The sequence below is a fragment of the Myripristis murdjan genome, chromosome 17 (assembly GCF_902150065.1).
Source record: "Myripristis murdjan chromosome 17, fMyrMur1.1, whole genome shotgun sequence".
In the NCBI taxonomy this organism is placed as follows: Eukaryota; Metazoa; Chordata; class Actinopteri; order Holocentriformes; family Holocentridae; genus Myripristis; species Myripristis murdjan.
In genome coordinates, this window is record NC_043996.1 from 11,492,852 (window position 1) to 11,511,354 (window position 18,503).

The window sequence follows — 18,503 nt, forward strand, 5'->3', positions numbered from 1 at the left end:
TGCATGTGTTGATTGTATCTGTGTGAAATCAATGTTTCAGGTTGCAGGCCTTTTTCAAGATTACATTACAAGATACCAAAATTCTCCCTGGTGATGTCTTCAGAAGGATGTGCAGATGATTTAATAGAGATATACTCACCACATGCAAGCCTGCAGCCTCCTTTTCTCCTTTTTGGTGCGTTCATGAGTCATATGCCCTAAATGGCACTGTAAGCCATTTTTCCTTTTTGATGTAATTTTAGCTCTATTTGTGGAGGCTGCACCTGGGACATGCAGTGCCTATTTTTCTCTTTGAGTCATAAAAGCACACCTCACGAGCACAACTCCTCTAGATCATATAGGACTGGTTAGTGCTGCTGGGGTTAGGAGTTTATTTACTCAAGAGTCACTTCAGCTGGGCATCTGACTCTGCTGGTCCCATTGGTAGCTTGGTCATTACATTGCAGCAAAGCTTTGCCAAAATCTACAGAAGTTTATTTAAAATTCTACAGGACATCCCACAGTTTCCAAAGATACTAAACATGTCCTGCTGAAACACAGGGAAATGTGTACAAAATGATGCACAAGATATCTAGATATTTCTATTTGATGTAACAGTGCAACCATAAAAAATGGCGTCTTGGCTTTGAATATTTCACTCAATCTAAGTGTGATGTAGTTTTAATGAAGTGTTGCAACCAGCAGATACAGAATATGCTTGTAACATCATCATATAGTGTGGAAACAGTTTTTTTCTGATTTTTAATCTACTTACAAGGAAATTTAAGGCAAAATCAAGGTTTGAGAGGTTAAGGAAAGTTGTGTTGTGAAGTATTACATCTTAGCACCTCAAAGTCCTGGGCCCATTCCAAAAGGAGAACATGACACCTTAATGCAATTGAACAGGTTTATTGCATTGATCTTGCATGAGACTTAGAGGGCAGGTGCAGTCCTCAGGTAAGCAGCACAATGTGCAGCAGACCACAGTCTGCAGGCCTGCAGGGTGGATCAGGAGTTCCCCTCTGTGTGTTTACTGGCTCATGGCGCTGCAGTAGGCCTCATACTGGTTGGTGGCGAGCAGCTTGTCCACACTGACTCCTGCAGAGGCCAGGATGCTCTGCAGCTCCACGATGGTTTCCTGCTTCCTGCTCATAATCCAGGCAAAGTCCACATGGAAAAGGCCGTAGTCGGTGCAGCTGTAGACGAGGCCGTGGTTGTCGTAGTCAGTGGACAGGACCCAATAGGGGACAGGGGGGGAGTCTGGGGGTGCAAAAGGGCACAGGACAGTCAAGATTTTATAAATTTCTAACTGTGAGAAGTAAAGAAGTAAAGACTCCCAACTTTAACAAGTCTTTTAGTCTCATAATGAGTCTTAAAATCTCCTCTTCTTAAAAAGCATGAAAAAAAAAAATCTTGTGGGAAGAGATAATTCCACTTGTTTCCATTGCATTTTTGCTTGTTTCAGTAATTTTTTGGTAACAAGAATAAATACAGTGAAACAAGGCAGAATAAGGCAGATCAGCCCACTAAGATTGAGAAAATGACACTTCATTTGGGAAAATTCGGGAAACAGTTTGATTTGCATTGGAAACTTTTTATCTCAGATTATCTCATCCCAATGGCAGATTTTTGCAGTTTTTAGGAGAATATGAGTATAAGTATGAGTATGAGTATGAGTATAAGTTAAAGCTTTTTGCTCTCAATGAAGGAAACCTCCAGCTTGGCAGGCTCAGAGGGGTCTTTGGCTTTGACAGAGGCTGTGATGGAATTAATGGTCCCGTCAGCACTAAAAAAGATAGATGACATATAAGTAGAACAACACAAAGTAGAGCAATCTGACTCCTTTAAAGTTCAGCTGTAATTGCAGTGTGACGCTACCTGTTAAAACACAGTCATCCCTCTGCTGCTTTTGTTTGTGATTTCTGAGAGGGAACATTGTTTTCTTGTGTTGTGTGACCTTTTGAGTTAATAACCATCAGGATGTGATAACTTAAGCGTGAGTTTTACAGAGTTTCATTCATTATGTATTTAAACAGTGCAGTGAAACAGACCAGTTATGGCTGGAAAGAAAGTTCTCAAATGCTTATTTTATAAGTCAAACCTTTCAAGAACATCAGTGGATATATGTTATTGGTGATGGCAAATAAATCCTTAATAATTTTATTGTATCTTGGCAGGCATCCTGTCATTTTTTACATACTCACTGGAGATGTGTAGTTTCTACTTACAGCAGCTCTCTGTTGAGGACACCAACAACTTCAGGGCTCTTCAGGCTGTAGGTGGCAGTGCTGCACTCACCCTTCTGGAAGACATCTGGCAGTTTCTGGATGTTGAACCAGGTTCCAAGATACTGCAGAGGCAACACAGGGGACATGATGCCATGAAGTAGCAGAGAAGGCCACTAAGTCAATCATCCTGGTCAGTCTGGTTTGTTTAATTCTCTCCTGAGACAGAACACTGCCTTTGTCTCAAACTAAATAGAAAAAAGGAGTCTGGTGTTCACCCTAGCAGCATCAAAGTTCTCCTGAACAGCGGGTTTGGGGCGTTTTCAAGGCAGGATGACCTGAGCGCTGGCTGCCACGACACACAGCAGAGTCAAGGAGATCACCTGACCAGCCTTCATCTTACCACTGCAACTTGAAGAGAACAGCACAGACAGTATGAGCATAGTATCCTCTTATTTTTCAAGTCCTTTTGTATAATTCATAGAGTTGATCTACGACAACACATTTCAGAGAGAGATGAAGAGTAGGACAGAGCCTGCTTACCTGCACGCAATCAGGAGCCTCCTGACAGTAGTGAGGTTTTAACCAGGCCTGTGAGAGAAAAAACGGGTGACTGACTGGTTAGTGGAGTGGTCAGATTATTGTTGCAATCTCAAGAACATCTATTATATAACATACATGACCTATTACTAAATAAAGAACATGTATCTGTAACATGATATAAACCTTTTGTTCCAATTCATTCAATATATTCTATTCTAAATTCAAAGGTCCAGATGTGTGTGCCATGGGCAACCTAAAATTAAACTGAAAATAAAATAAAATAGAATAAAATAAAATAAAATAAAATAAAATAAAATAAAATAAAATAAAATAAAGCAAAATTAAATTAAATAAAGTAAAATTAAATTAAATAAAGTAAAATTAAATTAAATTAAATTAAATTAAATTAAATAAGGGCAAGAGGGTAATATTAAAGAACGCAATGCTTCATGAGATATATTGGCATGTTCAGCACATACACAATAATAGTGCAAATTGTTGAAAAGCCACAGAACAAAACTTACATAACACAAAATTATTTTTCCACTGCACTGATTGGTATTAAATATTATTCTTGGACAGGTGTAATTGGCAAAATTGGTGACATCATGACAGCCATACAGACCGTCATACAGGAAATTAACAATAAACCTGCTGAGACACCTTTTGTATTAAGTCAAAACTCAAGTGAATTATTTTTGGCTGCCTCCTACCACTGTCAGTTGTCAAACCAAAAGTCTGCCGATCAACTGAGGAAAAGAAGACATTTTTCAAAGCCCATTCTAAAACGCTTGTAGCAGGGAATCCTTTTGATTCAAATGAAATGTTTGATCAGCCCACTTGAGACTGGGAGCGCAGAAGGGCAAAGGTAGTCCTCTTTTATCCAGGGAAAGATGGGAAGACTTCACTGAAGTGTTACTGAAGTGAGAGTAAGATTACCTGTCTGGAAAATATCAAGCATCTCACCATAAAGGGATTATTCCCTCTGGAGAAGAAACTTACTTCTGACAAAGTAAATTTATTTGATGGTCACCTGCTTAAATCAAAGCCAAAATGTAGTTTTTTATCATTTACTGATATTTGGGATAGAATTACTGTTTGCGAATATAGCAGGATTTTTTTCGTTTTTCTTTTCCTTTGATCAGGACATAAAATAGATTTATCATACGAATGGGTCATTTTTTTTCTCTGGGTTTAATACTCTGGATGTAGGGATTTTCCGTTATTTCAGGGATTCTTGATCCTGAGGAATCCTACTACCAGGATCTTATCGTAATCAAGGCCTAAACAAGATTGCTTCCAGGGATTGTGCAAAAAGTGTAATGCTGCACCTTAGAGGGATTAAGCTCTGGCAGTACTCGTCACACAGTGGGCCAGGCAATGCAGGTCATCCGGACACCACAGTTTTACTGTAATTAGAAGGAGGCCCATGCACACACTGACCTGTGGCATTTATAGCCAGGCCTGTTTCTTCAGGTTAAACGGATCTGATCCCTTTGCCTCGCTGTGACTCTGTAATGCTGGGTGCAAACAAGCCGGACAAAAATCCCCTTTAAAAAGCTTACACCTAGAAGATTCTTTAATTAGTGGTTTACTGGTCCTAATTCTCTGTACACTTAAGTCTTAAGTCCTACATTAGTGGGTTCTTCTCCTTTTTCGAGAAAAATTACTAACACCTGACATTATGCTGTCTGGAGGGCTGTAAACACTCTACTATTTGAGGGTCGTATAGGTACAGCACAGTACTTGCTCTTCCCCTATGTCTAATAGTCATAATAAAAATGAGGCACTGATGGAATAGAAAATACTTACTCTACTCTACTACTTATTACTGCTGCTATCAACAATTATATACTTTTATATTAATAATACAGTACTACTTTTACAACCAGCACTACTACTGTACTACTACCACTATTACCATATTTCTCCTTATACTGCTACTGGCTTAAGTCATTTTGAGTTATCTTATAAATTGTAAATTGTAAACACGAATACCAAAAATGTGGCAGATCAGTTGATTATGGAGTGTGTAATGTTTTGTGTTCATAGTGTGTGCTTTCATATTTGTTAATTCTCTGCTGTGTGTATGTGTGTATAAGCATCCAATAGCATCAAAAAGGAGATGGCACACCCACGTCCATCAAAATATTCTTTTAATTCAGTTTCTTAAAGTAATTTTGCAACTGTGGGTGCAAAGCAGAAATGTTTTGGACTGATAAAGCTGTGGGAAATTTGTAAATTTCTTTATTAACACTTTTTTTAAAATTTAGAATAAGACAAGCTCATGCATATAAGGGTAATTCTTCAATTTGGGTAACTTTTCAGTCCCTGGCCTAAAATTTCATGAAAAAAATTAAAATCATATTAGGTTTTGTCACATTTGCTAAGTAGCAATAAAATTAACCCTGAACTTTTTTTATTGTCTCTTTGTCATGTATTTTTATACTTTTTTAAATGTGTTTTATGTCAAATTTTCAGTGCTTTGGCCATGTCCCTAGCCCAGAGTGTGATACTTCAACTATGTTATAAAGTGAAAAAAAGTTTAAAAATAACTAAATTTTTACATTATACTTCTTCAAAACAAGTTGAATAAATAAATTTCACATAGATATTTCATTTTAATGTGCCATATGTGGGTTTTCTCAAACAAAATATGGCTGTCCCTAAGTACTGTGGTCATTACCATCACTTTGAACAAATCACAGAATAATAAAGTTTTTCCAAAATCAGTTCACTTCACTCATCTGCATATGTGAAGAGGCAGATGAGCACATGGCTGTCAAGAGGAAAGTTTGACATTTTGATCATCAGAAATGTAAGTAAATTCAAGATTTATATAGGGTGACAGTAGAGTATGTTTATTACACGTCATTACCAAATAAGCTTCAATGTTGTTATTTTAGTGTAGTTTTATGAAAATTTGCTCTGTTTGTGTGTAACTAGAGTGCATTTTATACTAGCTGTTGGGTTAGCCTTGCCAAGTCATACAATGAGCTATTTTTTACCAGGAAAGTAAGAAATGTCATTACCATCACACGTCATTACCACCACACAATAAGCTGTGATGGTAAAGACAAACTGTGGTGGTAATGACATTTCTTTTTTTTTCTTGCCTCATACTCAATGATTTTTCCTTATTTAATGGAGATAACTGAGTAAAGATAAAATTCACAGATATACAGTACAGGCCAAAAGTTTGGACACACCTCATTCAATGCGTTTTCTTTATTTTCATGACTATTTACATTGTAGATTCTCACTGAAGGAATCAAAACTATGAATGAACACGTGGAGTTATGTACTTAACAAAAAAAGGTGAAATAACTGAAAACATGTTTTATATTCTAGTTTCTTCAAAATAGCCACCCTTTGCTCTGATTACTGTTTTGCACACTCTTGGCATTCTCTCCATGAGCTTCAAGAGGTAGTGACCTGAAATGGTTCAATTTTGAATAAATCCCCAACAGTGTCACCAGCAAAACACCCCCACACCATCACACCTCCTCCTCCATGCTTCACAGTGGGAACCAGGCATGTGGAATCCATCCGTTCACCTTTTCTGCATCTCACAAAGACACAACGGGTGGAACCAAAGATCTCAAATTTGGACTCATCAGACCAAAGCACAGATTTCCACTGGTCTAATGTCCATTCCTTGTGTTTCTTGGCCCAAACAAATCTCTTCTGCTTGTTGCCTCTCCTTAGCAGTGGTTTCCTAGCAGCTATTTGACCATGAAGGCCTGATTGGCGCAGTCTCCTCTTAACAGTTGTTCTAGAGATGGGTCTGCTGCTAGAACTCTGTGTGGCATTTATCTGGTCTCTGATCTGAGCTGCTGTTAACTTGCGATTTCTGAGGCTGGTGACTCGGATGAACTTGTCCTCAGAAGCAGAGGTGACTCTTGGTCTTCCTTTCCTGGGTCGGTCCTCATGTGTGCCAGTTTCGTTGTAGCGCTTGATGGTTTTTGCGACTCCACTTGGGGACACATTTAAAGTTTTTGCAATTTTCCGGACTGACTGACCTTCATTTCTTAAAGTTATGATGGCCACTCGTTTTTCTTTAGTTAGCTGATTGGTTCTTGCCATAATATGAATTTTAACAGTTGTCCAATAGGGCTGTCGGCTGTGTAGTAACCTGACTTCTGCACAACACAACTGATGGTCCCAACCCCATTGATAAAGCAAGAAATTCCACTAATTAACCCTGATAAGGCACACCTGTGAAGTGAAAACCATTTCAGGTGACTACCTCTTGAAGCTCATGGAGAGAATGCCAAGAGTGTGCAAAGCAGTAATCAGAGCAAAGGGTGGCTATTTTGAAGAAACTAGAATATAATACATGTTTTCAGTTATTTCACCTTTTTTTGTTAAGTACATAACTCCACATGTGTTCATTCATAGTTTTGATTCCTTCAGTGAGAATCTACAATGTAAATAGTCATGTAAATAAAGAAAACGCATTGAATGAGAAGGTGTGTCCAAACTTTTGGCCTGTACTGTATTATCAATGTCTAGTACACATTTTGACTATTTTGACACTGGGGTTTTAGATGCGGTCAATTTGGGCCCTGGCTTCTATAAAACATATGTGTCTGTCTTTGTCTGTGTGTGTGTGTGTGTGTGTGTGTGTGTGTGTGTGTGTGTGTGTGTGTGTGTGCGTGATTTTCTGGAGGTTTAACCCCAAGGATAATATGTGTTAAAATTTTAAAATAACAGCTGTGTTAAATAACATTATTGAATAACATTTTTCTGCACCAATTCATAAATATTATGTCTGAATACTTTATAAAGGCCTCACGTGTCATTTAAAATAAATTCATACATTTTCTCTTAATAGGCTACAGTTAATTCAACATGGCACCAAAAACAACTGCGCAAAGGTCAAAAACATTAACGTTAACTGTTTTGTAACAAGGTAATAAACATTTTCTATTTCAAAAGGTGGATTTGATTCATTTTTACATTAGCTGTTTGTATCAAATGTCATTACCAAAACATTTTGTCATTACCGCAACACACAGTCATTACCACCACAGCGCATATTTTTTGAGAAAAACAAATTTATTAAATAATTTCTATATATTTATTTTGTATTTGTGAGAATTTAACATTTTTTCTTAACATTTTATCCAAAAAATATATAAGTTATTAATGTACTGAAAGCATAAATTTAATTGTCAGAGTAGCATCTAACATAATATTGAAATATCAGAACAAACAACTCCTATAAATATGTTTAAAATGAAATAAAAATCATTCTCAGCACAGCTTAGTCAAAATTAATGTTTGAAATTACATGCAATGTTTTAAAAACACCATATTTTCATGTTGTTTTGAAAAATAATTCATTATTTGATGATGTGATGGTAATGACGTTTTGTCCTGACATCTTGGAAAAACCTATAAATATATTAATATATCTGAAATAAATGGTCACAACCATCCACAAGAATGAATTCCTGAGAAAATAAAAGCAATATTCAGATGGATAAAAATATGTTTCTACAAGTTGTATTTTCTTACAATTTAAGAAGTCAAAAGTTCCCTCAATTGAAGAATTACCCATAAATATATTGTAAGATTTAACTTTGTATGTATATTCAGTGCTTTGTATATATTCAGCACTCATGGACTTAGTGTGTAATATATAAGATTATATGGATAAGAATATGTTCACTGCCAAAAGCCTCCACCAAAAGGAAACAAATTTAAAATAGTTTATTGTATGATGGAGAACTGATGATATATTCCAAGTCCAGAGAGAAGGATGAGGGTTAAGGGATGGATGGATTCTAGTAATGGTCAAAGGATGTGAGATGAGGGTCAATGGATGAAGGGATGAGGAGATAAGGGTTGAAGGGTGAGGGATCAAGGGTCAAGGGTTATTGGATGAAGGGATGGAGGGAGAAAGTTGAAGGGATGAGGGAAATAAAAAGGTCAAGAACGAACGGGTAGAGGAGTACAATGATTGGCTGATGTAGACCAGAGGCTGGAAAACAGGAGGAACTCCCACAGAGAGGGGGAGCCATCTCTTGCGGCTGTCTCATAAGATTCAGCCTCCAAAACAGCTTCAAATGGAAAAATGGGTGTGAGCACTTCTGATGTCATTCAGATCATTGAGGATGCACGTAAGGTACGCTGGAGAACTGTAAAGCCCAAGAACTTTGATGATGCGATCCGGGATTCCCTGCCAAAAAGCAGTGAAGGCAGCTCCGATGTGGAATGAATGCCTGGAGTACAGCTTGAGGGATATTTCACATTTGTATAATATTTGGCAAAAATAGTGATGAAACCAGAAGCATGTGGTCACTTGACCACTCTCTGAGATGAAGATTGGTTTTGGGGGGAGGCTTGACTGAGTAGTCTTGACTAGAGTATGGACTTTGTTGTTGAGGTAGTCCAGATTGGTTGGTTTTACATTTAAGGTTGTAGACGACAGTGTTGGAAGAAAGAATCGAAATGCTGGATACTGTTGAGTAACGAGGTGGATCATAATTGTGGGTAGAAGCAGTGAACCCTGAGCATCACAGAAAACCAAAGAATGCTATTGCAACACTTTGTCCGTTCAAGGGGTCAGATAGCTGGTGTGGTGAGTTTGGATGCATAGGGCCCTGAGGTTGGCAGTGGGTTGCAAAACGTTTTGATGCAGGTTGTGGTTTGGCCATACCTTTGATTAGCATGTGGATGTGCAAGTGAGATAAGCCTGGACATGGTGCCCCTTAGGACAGTCTAATGAAGAAGTTGATTCCACTGATGTAGACCTGTATGGTGAAAGACTTTATCTTTACAATTAAATGGGCAAATGTGATATAGCTGGAGAGGATCGAGACGTGAAATTATGGGAATGGAAGGCTGTGGAAAGTTATAAAGCAGTTCCATGCGGGCCGACATGAAGAGTGTGCGGGGAGCAATGCTGTTGAGGATGGCGTCTTGCAAAGTGGTGATTAACTGTTCCCGTTGTGGTGTCAGTTGAAGATGGTGGCTCAAAACAGTGTGACCGGCATTAGAAGGAGATTGGAGGCTAAATTGTCTGAATTTCTGGAAGGAGGACAGAGATAGTGAGTCAGTAACTGAGTTTTTGTAACCTGGGATGTGGGATGCTTGGATGATGAACTGATGCTGTGCGAAACCAGGGTGAGACTCAGCATGAACTATATGATTTCTAGGCAATCCAACCATCCTTTATGAAGCATATCTACAATGGCACTGTTGTTGGAGTAGATGGCAATGATGTTTTTGGACCATGCTATACTATTATTTGAATAAATTGGATTAAAAGAACATACAGTGTTCATCTTAACAAGTTATGAAGTCACATATTCAGTGTTGAAATATTGTTTTCTGTCAGTATAACTAGATAATTCCACTTCTTTCCAGTGCTTTTTCAATTTTTTTCTTATTTTTCCACTTTTTGAATAAATGTTATTTTAACACCAAATATGAGACTAAATGTCTTGGCAAAACTGAGTATGACAGCAGTGTGTCAGCCTTTGGGTTTGCTTCACCCTCCAGGAGCAACCCTCTTTCTTGCAGACTAAGGAGCGAAACAGAGACACCAAGCCGCCCCCCCCCTCACCACCCATCGTCACATCTGCTGTTTAGCAAAATTACCCATCAGCCCACCAATTGTGCATACCTAGCTGTTAACTAATACCCTTTATCCTCCTAAGCATTAAAAAACATACTCCAAGGAGGTGCAGGCCCATGCTATAAGCAGTTGGTGCACACAAACTGTCAGATTAAGGGGTCTGGGAGGATGATCCGGCCAACACATTTAGCCGGATTTCTTGCAAATTACCATCAAGCATGTTTGGGTTAACCGCTTGGCACCCTAGGGTGTACAATAATGGTGACACTAGACATTTGAAGGCAAGAAAAATAAGACTGATCTAATTTGTTTTATGTCTTCAACCTGCACCCTGTTGCTTCCCAGCATGTTGCCACAGAGTAGTTTGGGGGGCAGCCATTTTGCCACTGGAAAAGGAAGCTAAGCATTTAGGTGTCTTAACCACGGCCTAAAGTGCTAACAAGGGATTAGTGAGGTAAACGTTGAAAGAGGTTTAGCACTCCATGCTTAGGGCCAGCACTGCTCCAGTAATTACACATCAGTTGCAAGGTGCAGCAAGCAGTTGGATGGGAGATCACAGTGATGTCAGGGCAGGGAGGGCTTACTACAGGAGATAAGGCCAGCTAATGGAGATGAAATGAATCGGTATTTAAAAGGTCTTTTTTAGTTAAGGCAGTTAGCTGGCAACAGGCTGAGGCTGGACCAGTTGGCTGGTCAGTGGGAGGCCGCTCAGTTGTGAGTGAAAGAGGCAGTGTGGCAGGTTCTGTGAGCAGCTTGAGTTGTTTATTTACTTCTCCTCCTTCTTCTTCTTGTTTTTTTTTTAACTCATTTTTTTCACCTTGAACTGGGACGGCCCCATTCCAAGTCAGGCTCACTGGTGGGAATTTGAAGGTAGGTTAACTAAACCTTCCTCTCTCAATCTTTCCCTCTCCCTTTCTGTCCCGATTCCTCCCCTCTCCTCATGTTCGTCTGTGCGACCGGTCGAATTGTTTTGCTCTTTTTCCTTAAATGTAACATTCTCTCAGTATCATTATTCTTGTAAATACTCAAAATCTGGCAACTATACTTTAGAATGCAATCTGTACTGCAGCAGTGAACAACATACATATCGACACATCCCTTTGTAGGTTATCATCATTTATTTTCATTATTTTAACCCTCACTGGGACAACCTTGAAAACTGTGAAAATAATTGGAAGACTAACCAAAATTTTATTGCCATGCAAAAAATAAAGTAGCGCATTTCAGTGCGTAACGCTATAAGGAATAAATGGTATATAAATGGCGCCTGATCCCTCGGCAAGTGATTCATCTAAATACTGATGCGATTAAAAGAATAACCTTGATATCACTATCATTAACCTACTAATTAGCCTAGATTTTGAAAGTAACATTTATTGGAATGTAATTGTAAAAGTAGGCGACTGGAACCAATAATGTCACAGCAAGCACAAAAATATACCAAAATGGTGCTTTTCAGTTTTATTGATATATATTTATCTTATGACTTATTTGCATATATAATCAAAGATTATTATTATTATATCTTATTATGCCAGTATGTTTTTCCAACAGTTTGCCTTTACTCATGAGCTTATGACACTGCAAACAAATCTTAAATCAATACTCACTGTAGCTTGCCACTCATTTCAGGCTTAAGTCTCCCAGGAAATCTAAGCTGCTTCATTGCAAACCCTGAAAGAATATGCATGGCTTTAGCATGTGAACGTCGTGCAGGGGATTAAGTGGGCTAGACAATGCTTCTGCCTTGTCTGATATGACCTCCTCAGGGCTCCATCTAAGTCGTCAGCAATTTTTCCCTTTAATTCATGCTTGTAATGAGATTAAGCAGGCAACAGCAAATCCAAGCAGCCCAATCCCTGGACTTGGTCACTGTAGTGTGGCCTCTACTTGGTAAGAAAACCTGAGCAGACTTTGACTTTGACCGTTTCAATATTGCATTTTTCAGCTTTCACAAAAAGATGCTATGGCTAATGCGAGAGTTATTCCACATGAAATTTCAGTGGGAATTCTAAAAATATTTAAGATGTTTGGCATAGGCGTCACAGTTATTAAAGATTTAAAATGACGCATGCAATAAATTGCATTGGGTCACGAAGTATATTTTCACACGTACCAATTCTTAGGCTACTATTTGGTGTACTGTAAGGAGACACAAATCAGCATCGGAGTTATTTTTGCATGCTCTTACACACATGCACACACACACATATATAAATATATAAATATATAAATAAATAAATATCTTTATATATATATATCTTTACAAATGCGATCTGTTGCCTTGGTAAAAGGATGAAGTTTGCTGCGATCAAAGGACTTCAAGAAGTTTCCTCTTCACAACTCAGTTTCAAACCACCTTTGCTGAGGCCGTTCTCACTATTTTGCAGTAATATTTGGGCTGAACACTGTCAAAGTGCGGGTCTACTTTGAGGACTGTGATGCACAATTTCTGTTATAACTCAGAGATCAAACATGTTTTCCTTGTATGTAACCATGTCAAGACTTTTACCACTTTTACCACTAACTTTTACCACTAACACAAACAAGATAAAAAAAAAAAAAGACTAATAACCTTGAAATTTTTCAGTAGTTTACAGTTTCATGCACCATGTATTCCCAGGGGAATGTATGTCAGGGCTTTAACACATTACAGCAGGAAGCTCAAAGCTTAATGCACACTTGGGAATTACAAGGACACAAACATTAAAATACTTTTCTTCTCATTTGCTGACACTAGCTGTTATGACATTGGGAAGGAAGGAGAAGGAGGCAGGGTGCATGTGTGTGCACCACATAGCTGCACATAAACCGATTGCATCCCCAGATTTATCCCCAAGGTGTTTTTAGGACATCCTGAGGGCTAATGGAGGCTAATAGGCTTAGCACTTAGGGTGTATTGTCCGGGATGCTTACAGGCAAGGTTTGCTGAGGGTAAAACTCTAAACGTGCGGATTACCTCCAACACATCCCTTTAAAGTGCTGTATAGCCAGGACTTAGCTAATAGGATCCTGGGGGGGAGCAGGGGCCTGGGAAGGTGGGGATGGGGGTTGGCCAGGCCAGCAGGCCAGTCTGCATGCCAGTCAGCAGATGTAGCTAGCAGACTGCTGCTCAACTAACACTGGGATTACAGCCCTCAGATTAGATGGACTTCTGAGGGAACTTGAGGGACTGTGGGTAATGCCCAGGGACCCGGGGCAAATCTTAGGGCAGGGATATGACTGGGGGGAGGGGGACAGCAGACATAAATGCGGTCAAGTACGCCTACACAGTTTCACCACTTTATACACAAATATGTACACTGGTGAACACATGTATGTGAATCAGGTCGAATTTCAAACTTTTTCACTGATATCATAAAAATAAATGGCTGGTTAATTTTCATGCAGCTCACATTCACATTCCTCTATCCAGCGGCACAGTGCATGTTGGCCGTGGATTATCAGAACTGGATTACTGTGCTGTCGTTTACAGTATCATATTTGGTAATGGGATTTCTGCAGCGTAGAAGGCTAATTGGAGGTGTCTAAGTCGATTGTGCCTGTGTACACAAGCTGCTGGCTCAGCCAAGAACAATGTGGCCACTTGGTGTGTGTGTGTGTGTGTGTGTGTGTGTGTGTGTGTGTGTGTGTGTGTATTTTCATACTGTATTTTTACAGAGGACTGATAGAGTGCAGAAATCTGTTTTAGTCACTAGGAGTTTACTAAGCATGCGCAATGAATATGTCTAACAATAACAACAGTAATGATTATAATAATAATAAAATAGAAATATCTAATGTTGTACCCATGCTTTGCTAATCTGTGGGGTAGCAATGTCCAGTGTATGATGAGCAGTATGAAAAATGGAGATATCTGATTATGTGATTATTATCTGTGTGCAGGTAATTTACAGTGCACTGCATAGCTTTTTAATTTGTTGATTACTGCTGCACTCTAGTGGTAAGAAAAGGAAACTGCAACTTGTTCACAGTGCTGCCTCAGCTGGCAGGATGAACAATTACAATAATTTTGAGGAAGGGGTATATCGTAAAGTGGGCTGATGTAGCAGTGATGCTCAGTTATAATTCTGGATTTACATCAGGACACCTCACAATCATTTATTCCCATAATATTGTACCTTACAGGAAAACAAAGTCTCATTCATGAAGCCATATTTCAAAAGCACTGTGAACAATACCCCAAAATGTTTGTAGACACAAGTTATATGTTAGCTAACAACATTAATTTTCAACTTTTTTGTTTGACCAGGTCTCCTTTTAAAATGATAAATATCTTGTGTTGGAACACAACTCTCCATTTGACCTTCTTGTAAACTTTACCTTCTGCAGAATCCACGTGGAGGTCAGAGGTCATATCATGACTCCACGGGAACAGCTGAGGAAGATGACAGCGCTGGGAGAGCAGGGGGCTTTGGATGAAAAGCACTGGTACCGGCTGGTCAACGGCATGTCGGCTGGAGGTAAGAGACAAGATAACACAGAGGAATCTGAGTTTCACAAAAAGATCCATGTTATGCAGCATAGCTCTCTCGGTCTCAATCTTGGGGTGCATTGTGGGAGCAACAGACCTGGTTCAATGCTATTGTCAGACATTTCTTGGTATGTTTTAGAGCTGCTGGGTATGGGTTGGTGTTGGCCACGCAGTGCAATGAATAAAAGTTTGAGAGTTTAGACAATCACAAAAAAAGTATGTAAAAGTAAATTTCCTACTTTTCTATGATTGACATTTTCACAATGTGGTGAGAATTGCCTGAATGCAGTACACCCCATCCATCAACCTGTCAGGCAGGTGAAAACAAATCAGTCTGGCCCACATGCACTAATTTAGCTGCTTGGTCATGATTTAAATCAGGCTTAATTGCCTCTATTATGCAGCATTTACACCAACAAAAGCCTGCTGATGCAAACACAGAGAATTGTCCCATACAAATGCTGTCTCCATCTCTCACAGGCAGAGTGTGTTTCAGATACTGTGGTTGTACTGGTTTCCTAATGATGTTTGGTTCTTTACTCTCATCCAGAGCTGAGGCAGAGGCAGGAGCTGATGATGAGGAACCAGATGGCTCTGGCTCCACAGATCCTGGCCCAGGGGCAGCAGAGGTTACAGGGGGTCCCAACACAGTTTGAACCTCGCTTCATGGAGAGGTGAGATCATATGAGTTTTGTGTCTTCTGCATGTTGCTGCTTCTTGCCTCAGCTGTAATGTCATTCCTAAACCCACATATATCTTAGCCATCAGCTCTATAGGAGTCAGTAAAGATGCAAACAGTTGTCTTATTATCTGTCTGTCCAGCCTGGGGGAGTTCTTGCTCTGGATTTAGCAAATGGCTCCAAAGAGCAACTTACTCGAATGAGATCTTTGCCCCTTTTCACCCTTTGACTGACCCTCCATGCATTTACCTCCTCAGGGAGCTGGTCCAGCCCAGTGAGATGGTGTCCTCTGATGCCAGACAGATGCACATGGGAACTCACCTGGGTCCACCTCTTCCCCCGCATGCCAGTGTCCTCCCTGGGAGGGCCTTCCCTGGAGCAGGTTAGCACATGCCAATGCATGCTCATTCCTGAGAAAATTCACAACTTGTCTCTAGTTTCAATAGTCTCAGAGAGAGACTATTGTTAACACCCACTCTCTTTTTTGTGTCCCTGCAGGCTACGGCTTCTTGCCCTCAGAGCCCATGGAAACAGTTGCCCGGCGACAGGAGCTCATTCATAAGCAGAAGATTGCCAGGTACTGTGTGCAGAATATCATTAGTATATTACACACAATCCACCTACACATAGTTCTGCATTTCAGACCACTGAATATTTCAGAGACGTTTCATTCAGTGCCCACTGATTCAAGCAGGCCTGGTATTATGGCTCCACTGTCACTGCAATACAAATAGGTCTAAGAAATATTTACATGTGTTCTCACTCAGAATGGAGATGAATGCCATCCTGCATCAGAAGGAGTTGGAGAATGCACATCAGAAGGGACTAATGGGCATGGACAACCCCATGGCGTACCCTCCCAACCCCATGGCATTCAGAGGACGTCAGCGCATGCCTGACGGCCATGACGTCTTTGTACACCGTCCCACCCTGGATGAACTGCACTCCAACAGCATACTCATGTCAGCAAGCCCCTACCCACCAATCAGTACGCTCCACAGGGAGAGGGGACGCAAGGCCGGCAGAAGACCGACCACTCACAAGAGCGCAGAGAGCCATGTGTCCAGCCTGAAGGGCCAAGCAGAAGATAAAAGTGTAGAACAGAGCCCAGGTGCCACCTCAGGGGAGGAGAAAGAGGCAGAGATAAAGGGGGACATGGGAGAGGAGGGCGTCACCGGCAAGATGCATCATCAAGCCAAAATGGACTCCGAGCTCGACGCAGGAAGCAGGAAGAACTACAAAGAAGGCGAGCAAGGTTTGCGTAAAGCCTGTGTCAACAGCCAAGATGGGTGCTCAGATGTGGTCAACAGCGGTGCCAGTGAGAAAGACATGTCCAGCCAATGCTCTGCTTTCCAGGACAAATTCATGTATCCCTCCGCTGGTGGACCTCTCACAGGCATGCCTTACATGTTCCCCGTCCCTGGAAATGGTCTCCTCCCACCTGGTGCGTTTGAAAAAAAAAAACAAAAACAAGGGAGACATTCCAATGTGTAGATACTGTAGAAACACAAGTTTTAATTAAGCAATTTTAATCCACAGTATACTTTAGCACCAAGAATTGTTCAAAATTCTATATTTAAGTCTTTCATTCTTTCTTTCTGCCTTTCTTTCTTGTGTTCAGGCCCACCCAGTCTCTTTCTCAACGGTGATGATGTGTCTGAGGACATAAGGAAGTGGACAGTGGATGATGTTTACAATTTCATCAACAGCATACCCACCTGTTCAGAATACGCTCAGGTTCGTATCTACAATTTTCTGTGAGCGTTTGTGTTCTATTCTTTCTGTTGTTCTGTCTCAGTTCCTGCTATATTTTTGTTAATATGAGCTAATTGCACTGTGCAGACATTCAAGGACCACATGATCGATGGAGAGACTCTCCCGCTCCTTTCAGAAGAACACCTGTTGGATACTCTGGGACTCAAGCTGGGACCTGCACTCAAGATTCGCTCACAGGTGTGGACGCACAGAAAGATCAGACCATATAAAACTGCACTGTGTGACGTTTGAGTGAGAAGGTACTCACCCAGCACAATCTGTCATTAACACACTCCCTTTTGTCTTTACTGTAGGTGTCCAGGCGGCTGGGCAGCATGTTCTACATGATGAACCTGCCGCTGCCCTCTGCCGCCCTGCAGGTTGCTCCTGAGAAGCCTGGGGACCGCTCATCTGAGATTGGCTCCCCCGTTAACTGCAACAGTGAGGAGATGCTGGCGAGTCCCAGAGACCCAGAGGCTCTCAAGTCCACAGAGCACCTTCACGACACAGAAAACAATTCTCCTCCATCTGCTAGCAGTGAGACAGCCTGAACCAGTCCCAGTATAAAGTGTACCATGTGGACAGATGCTAAGCCAACCAGGCCCAGTCTATAATTGCAATAATTGCACTACTGAAATGCCGTTGCCCCACTAGTGGTTTTGTTTACATGATTTATTGGATTGAAAATGCTTTTTTCCAGTATTTATTTCCTGGGCTTTTGATACAACAGTCCACACTAGGCCTAGGTGACAGCTAAACATGAGTTTTACATGTACTATTACATGTATTCTGTAGTGCATTTGTAATGCTTGTGATTTGAGTGAAATTCGTGTGGATTTTGAGCTGTGAGGGGCTAAAAAGATGCTAAAAAACAACTGCTGAGTTTACAGGCTGAAGTGTCTGAGAGCATATGTGAATATAGTGTAGCCTAGCTGATATTAGGGAGTTTAAGCAACGACGGATTTTGCGGCGGCTACGGCAACCGGAAATGGATCTCTCCCGACGCTCTTGCCGTAGCCGTCAAATCCACAGTAGTCATTAAGCAAACTACCGCGACAGCGGCAGCGTTTTCCTCAGCGTCAACGCTGTGCAGTTTTATTAATTAAAAGTGTTACACTCATAGTGAGTGTGAATAGTTTTTTTGCTATTCAAATGTATTGTCATTATGCCAAGTGCAGGTAGAAAGCAAAACGGAAAGATGTGTGCATTTCGGACAATAATTTAAAGATTTAATAATAATAATAATAATATATTAATAA

At 40.4% G+C, this 18,503-nt stretch overlaps 2 protein-coding genes across 3 annotated transcripts; one reads left to right on the forward strand and one right to left on the reverse strand.

Annotated features, from left to right (window-relative positions):
* Nucleotides 1-660: 660 nt before the first annotated feature.
* Nucleotides 661-12,039, reverse strand: LOC115374659 (apolipoprotein D-like). Of its 2 annotated transcripts, XM_030073667.1 has the most exons (6): nucleotides 11,946-12,039; nucleotides 9,415-9,508; nucleotides 2,748-2,795; nucleotides 2,208-2,615; nucleotides 1,677-1,765; nucleotides 661-1,239 (listed from the first exon to the last, which is right to left on the reverse strand). In XM_030073667.1, exons 4-6 carry the CDS (start codon nucleotides 2,351-2,353, stop codon nucleotides 1,010-1,012), a joined length of 465 nt encoding a protein of 154 aa, XP_029929527.1. In that variant the 5' UTR covers nucleotides 2,354-2,615; nucleotides 2,748-2,795; nucleotides 9,415-9,508; nucleotides 11,946-12,039; the 3' UTR covers nucleotides 661-1,009. The 2 variants fall into 2 exon arrangements, with proteins under 2 accessions (XP_029929527.1, XP_029929528.1); XM_030073668.1 differs by lacking the exons at nucleotides 2,748-2,795; nucleotides 9,415-9,508; nucleotides 11,946-12,039 and having other exon boundaries at nucleotides 2,208-2,721.
* samd7 (sterile alpha motif domain containing 7) lies at nucleotides 10,807-18,178 on the forward strand. The gene is made up of 9 exons (XM_030073665.1): nucleotides 10,807-11,205; nucleotides 14,668-14,798; nucleotides 15,360-15,483; nucleotides 15,747-15,871; nucleotides 15,988-16,066; nucleotides 16,257-16,933; nucleotides 17,111-17,226; nucleotides 17,332-17,442; nucleotides 17,559-18,178. Exons 2-9 carry the CDS (start codon nucleotides 14,696-14,698, stop codon nucleotides 17,793-17,795), a joined length of 1,572 nt encoding a protein of 523 aa, XP_029929525.1. The 5' UTR covers nucleotides 10,807-11,205; nucleotides 14,668-14,695; the 3' UTR covers nucleotides 17,796-18,178.
* Nucleotides 18,179-18,503: the final 325 nt, after the last annotated feature.

Coding starts and splice junctions, on each gene's coding strand:
- LOC115374659 (XM_030073667.1), bottom strand. CDS start 2,353: ATGTCCCCTGTGTTGCCTCTGCAGTATCTTGGAACCTGGTTCAACATC. Junction 1,766..2,207: donor GTCCTCAACAGAGAGCTGCT/GTAAGTAGAAAC, acceptor TATCTTTTTTAG/TGCTGACGGGACCATTAATT. Junction 1,240..1,676: donor GGAGGTTTCCTTCATTGAGA/GCAAAAAGCTTT, acceptor TTGCACCCCCAG/ACTCCCCCCCTGTCCCCTAT.
- samd7 (XM_030073665.1), top strand. CDS start 14,696: ATGACTCCACGGGAACAGCTGAGGAAGATGACAGCGCTGGGAGAGCAG. Junction 15,872..15,987: donor GAGGGCCTTCCCTGGAGCAG/GTTAGCACATGC, acceptor GTGTCCCTGCAG/GCTACGGCTTCTTGCCCTCA. Junction 16,934..17,110: donor AAATGGTCTCCTCCCACCTG/GTGCGTTTGAAA, acceptor TCTTGTGTTCAG/GCCCACCCAGTCTCTTTCTC.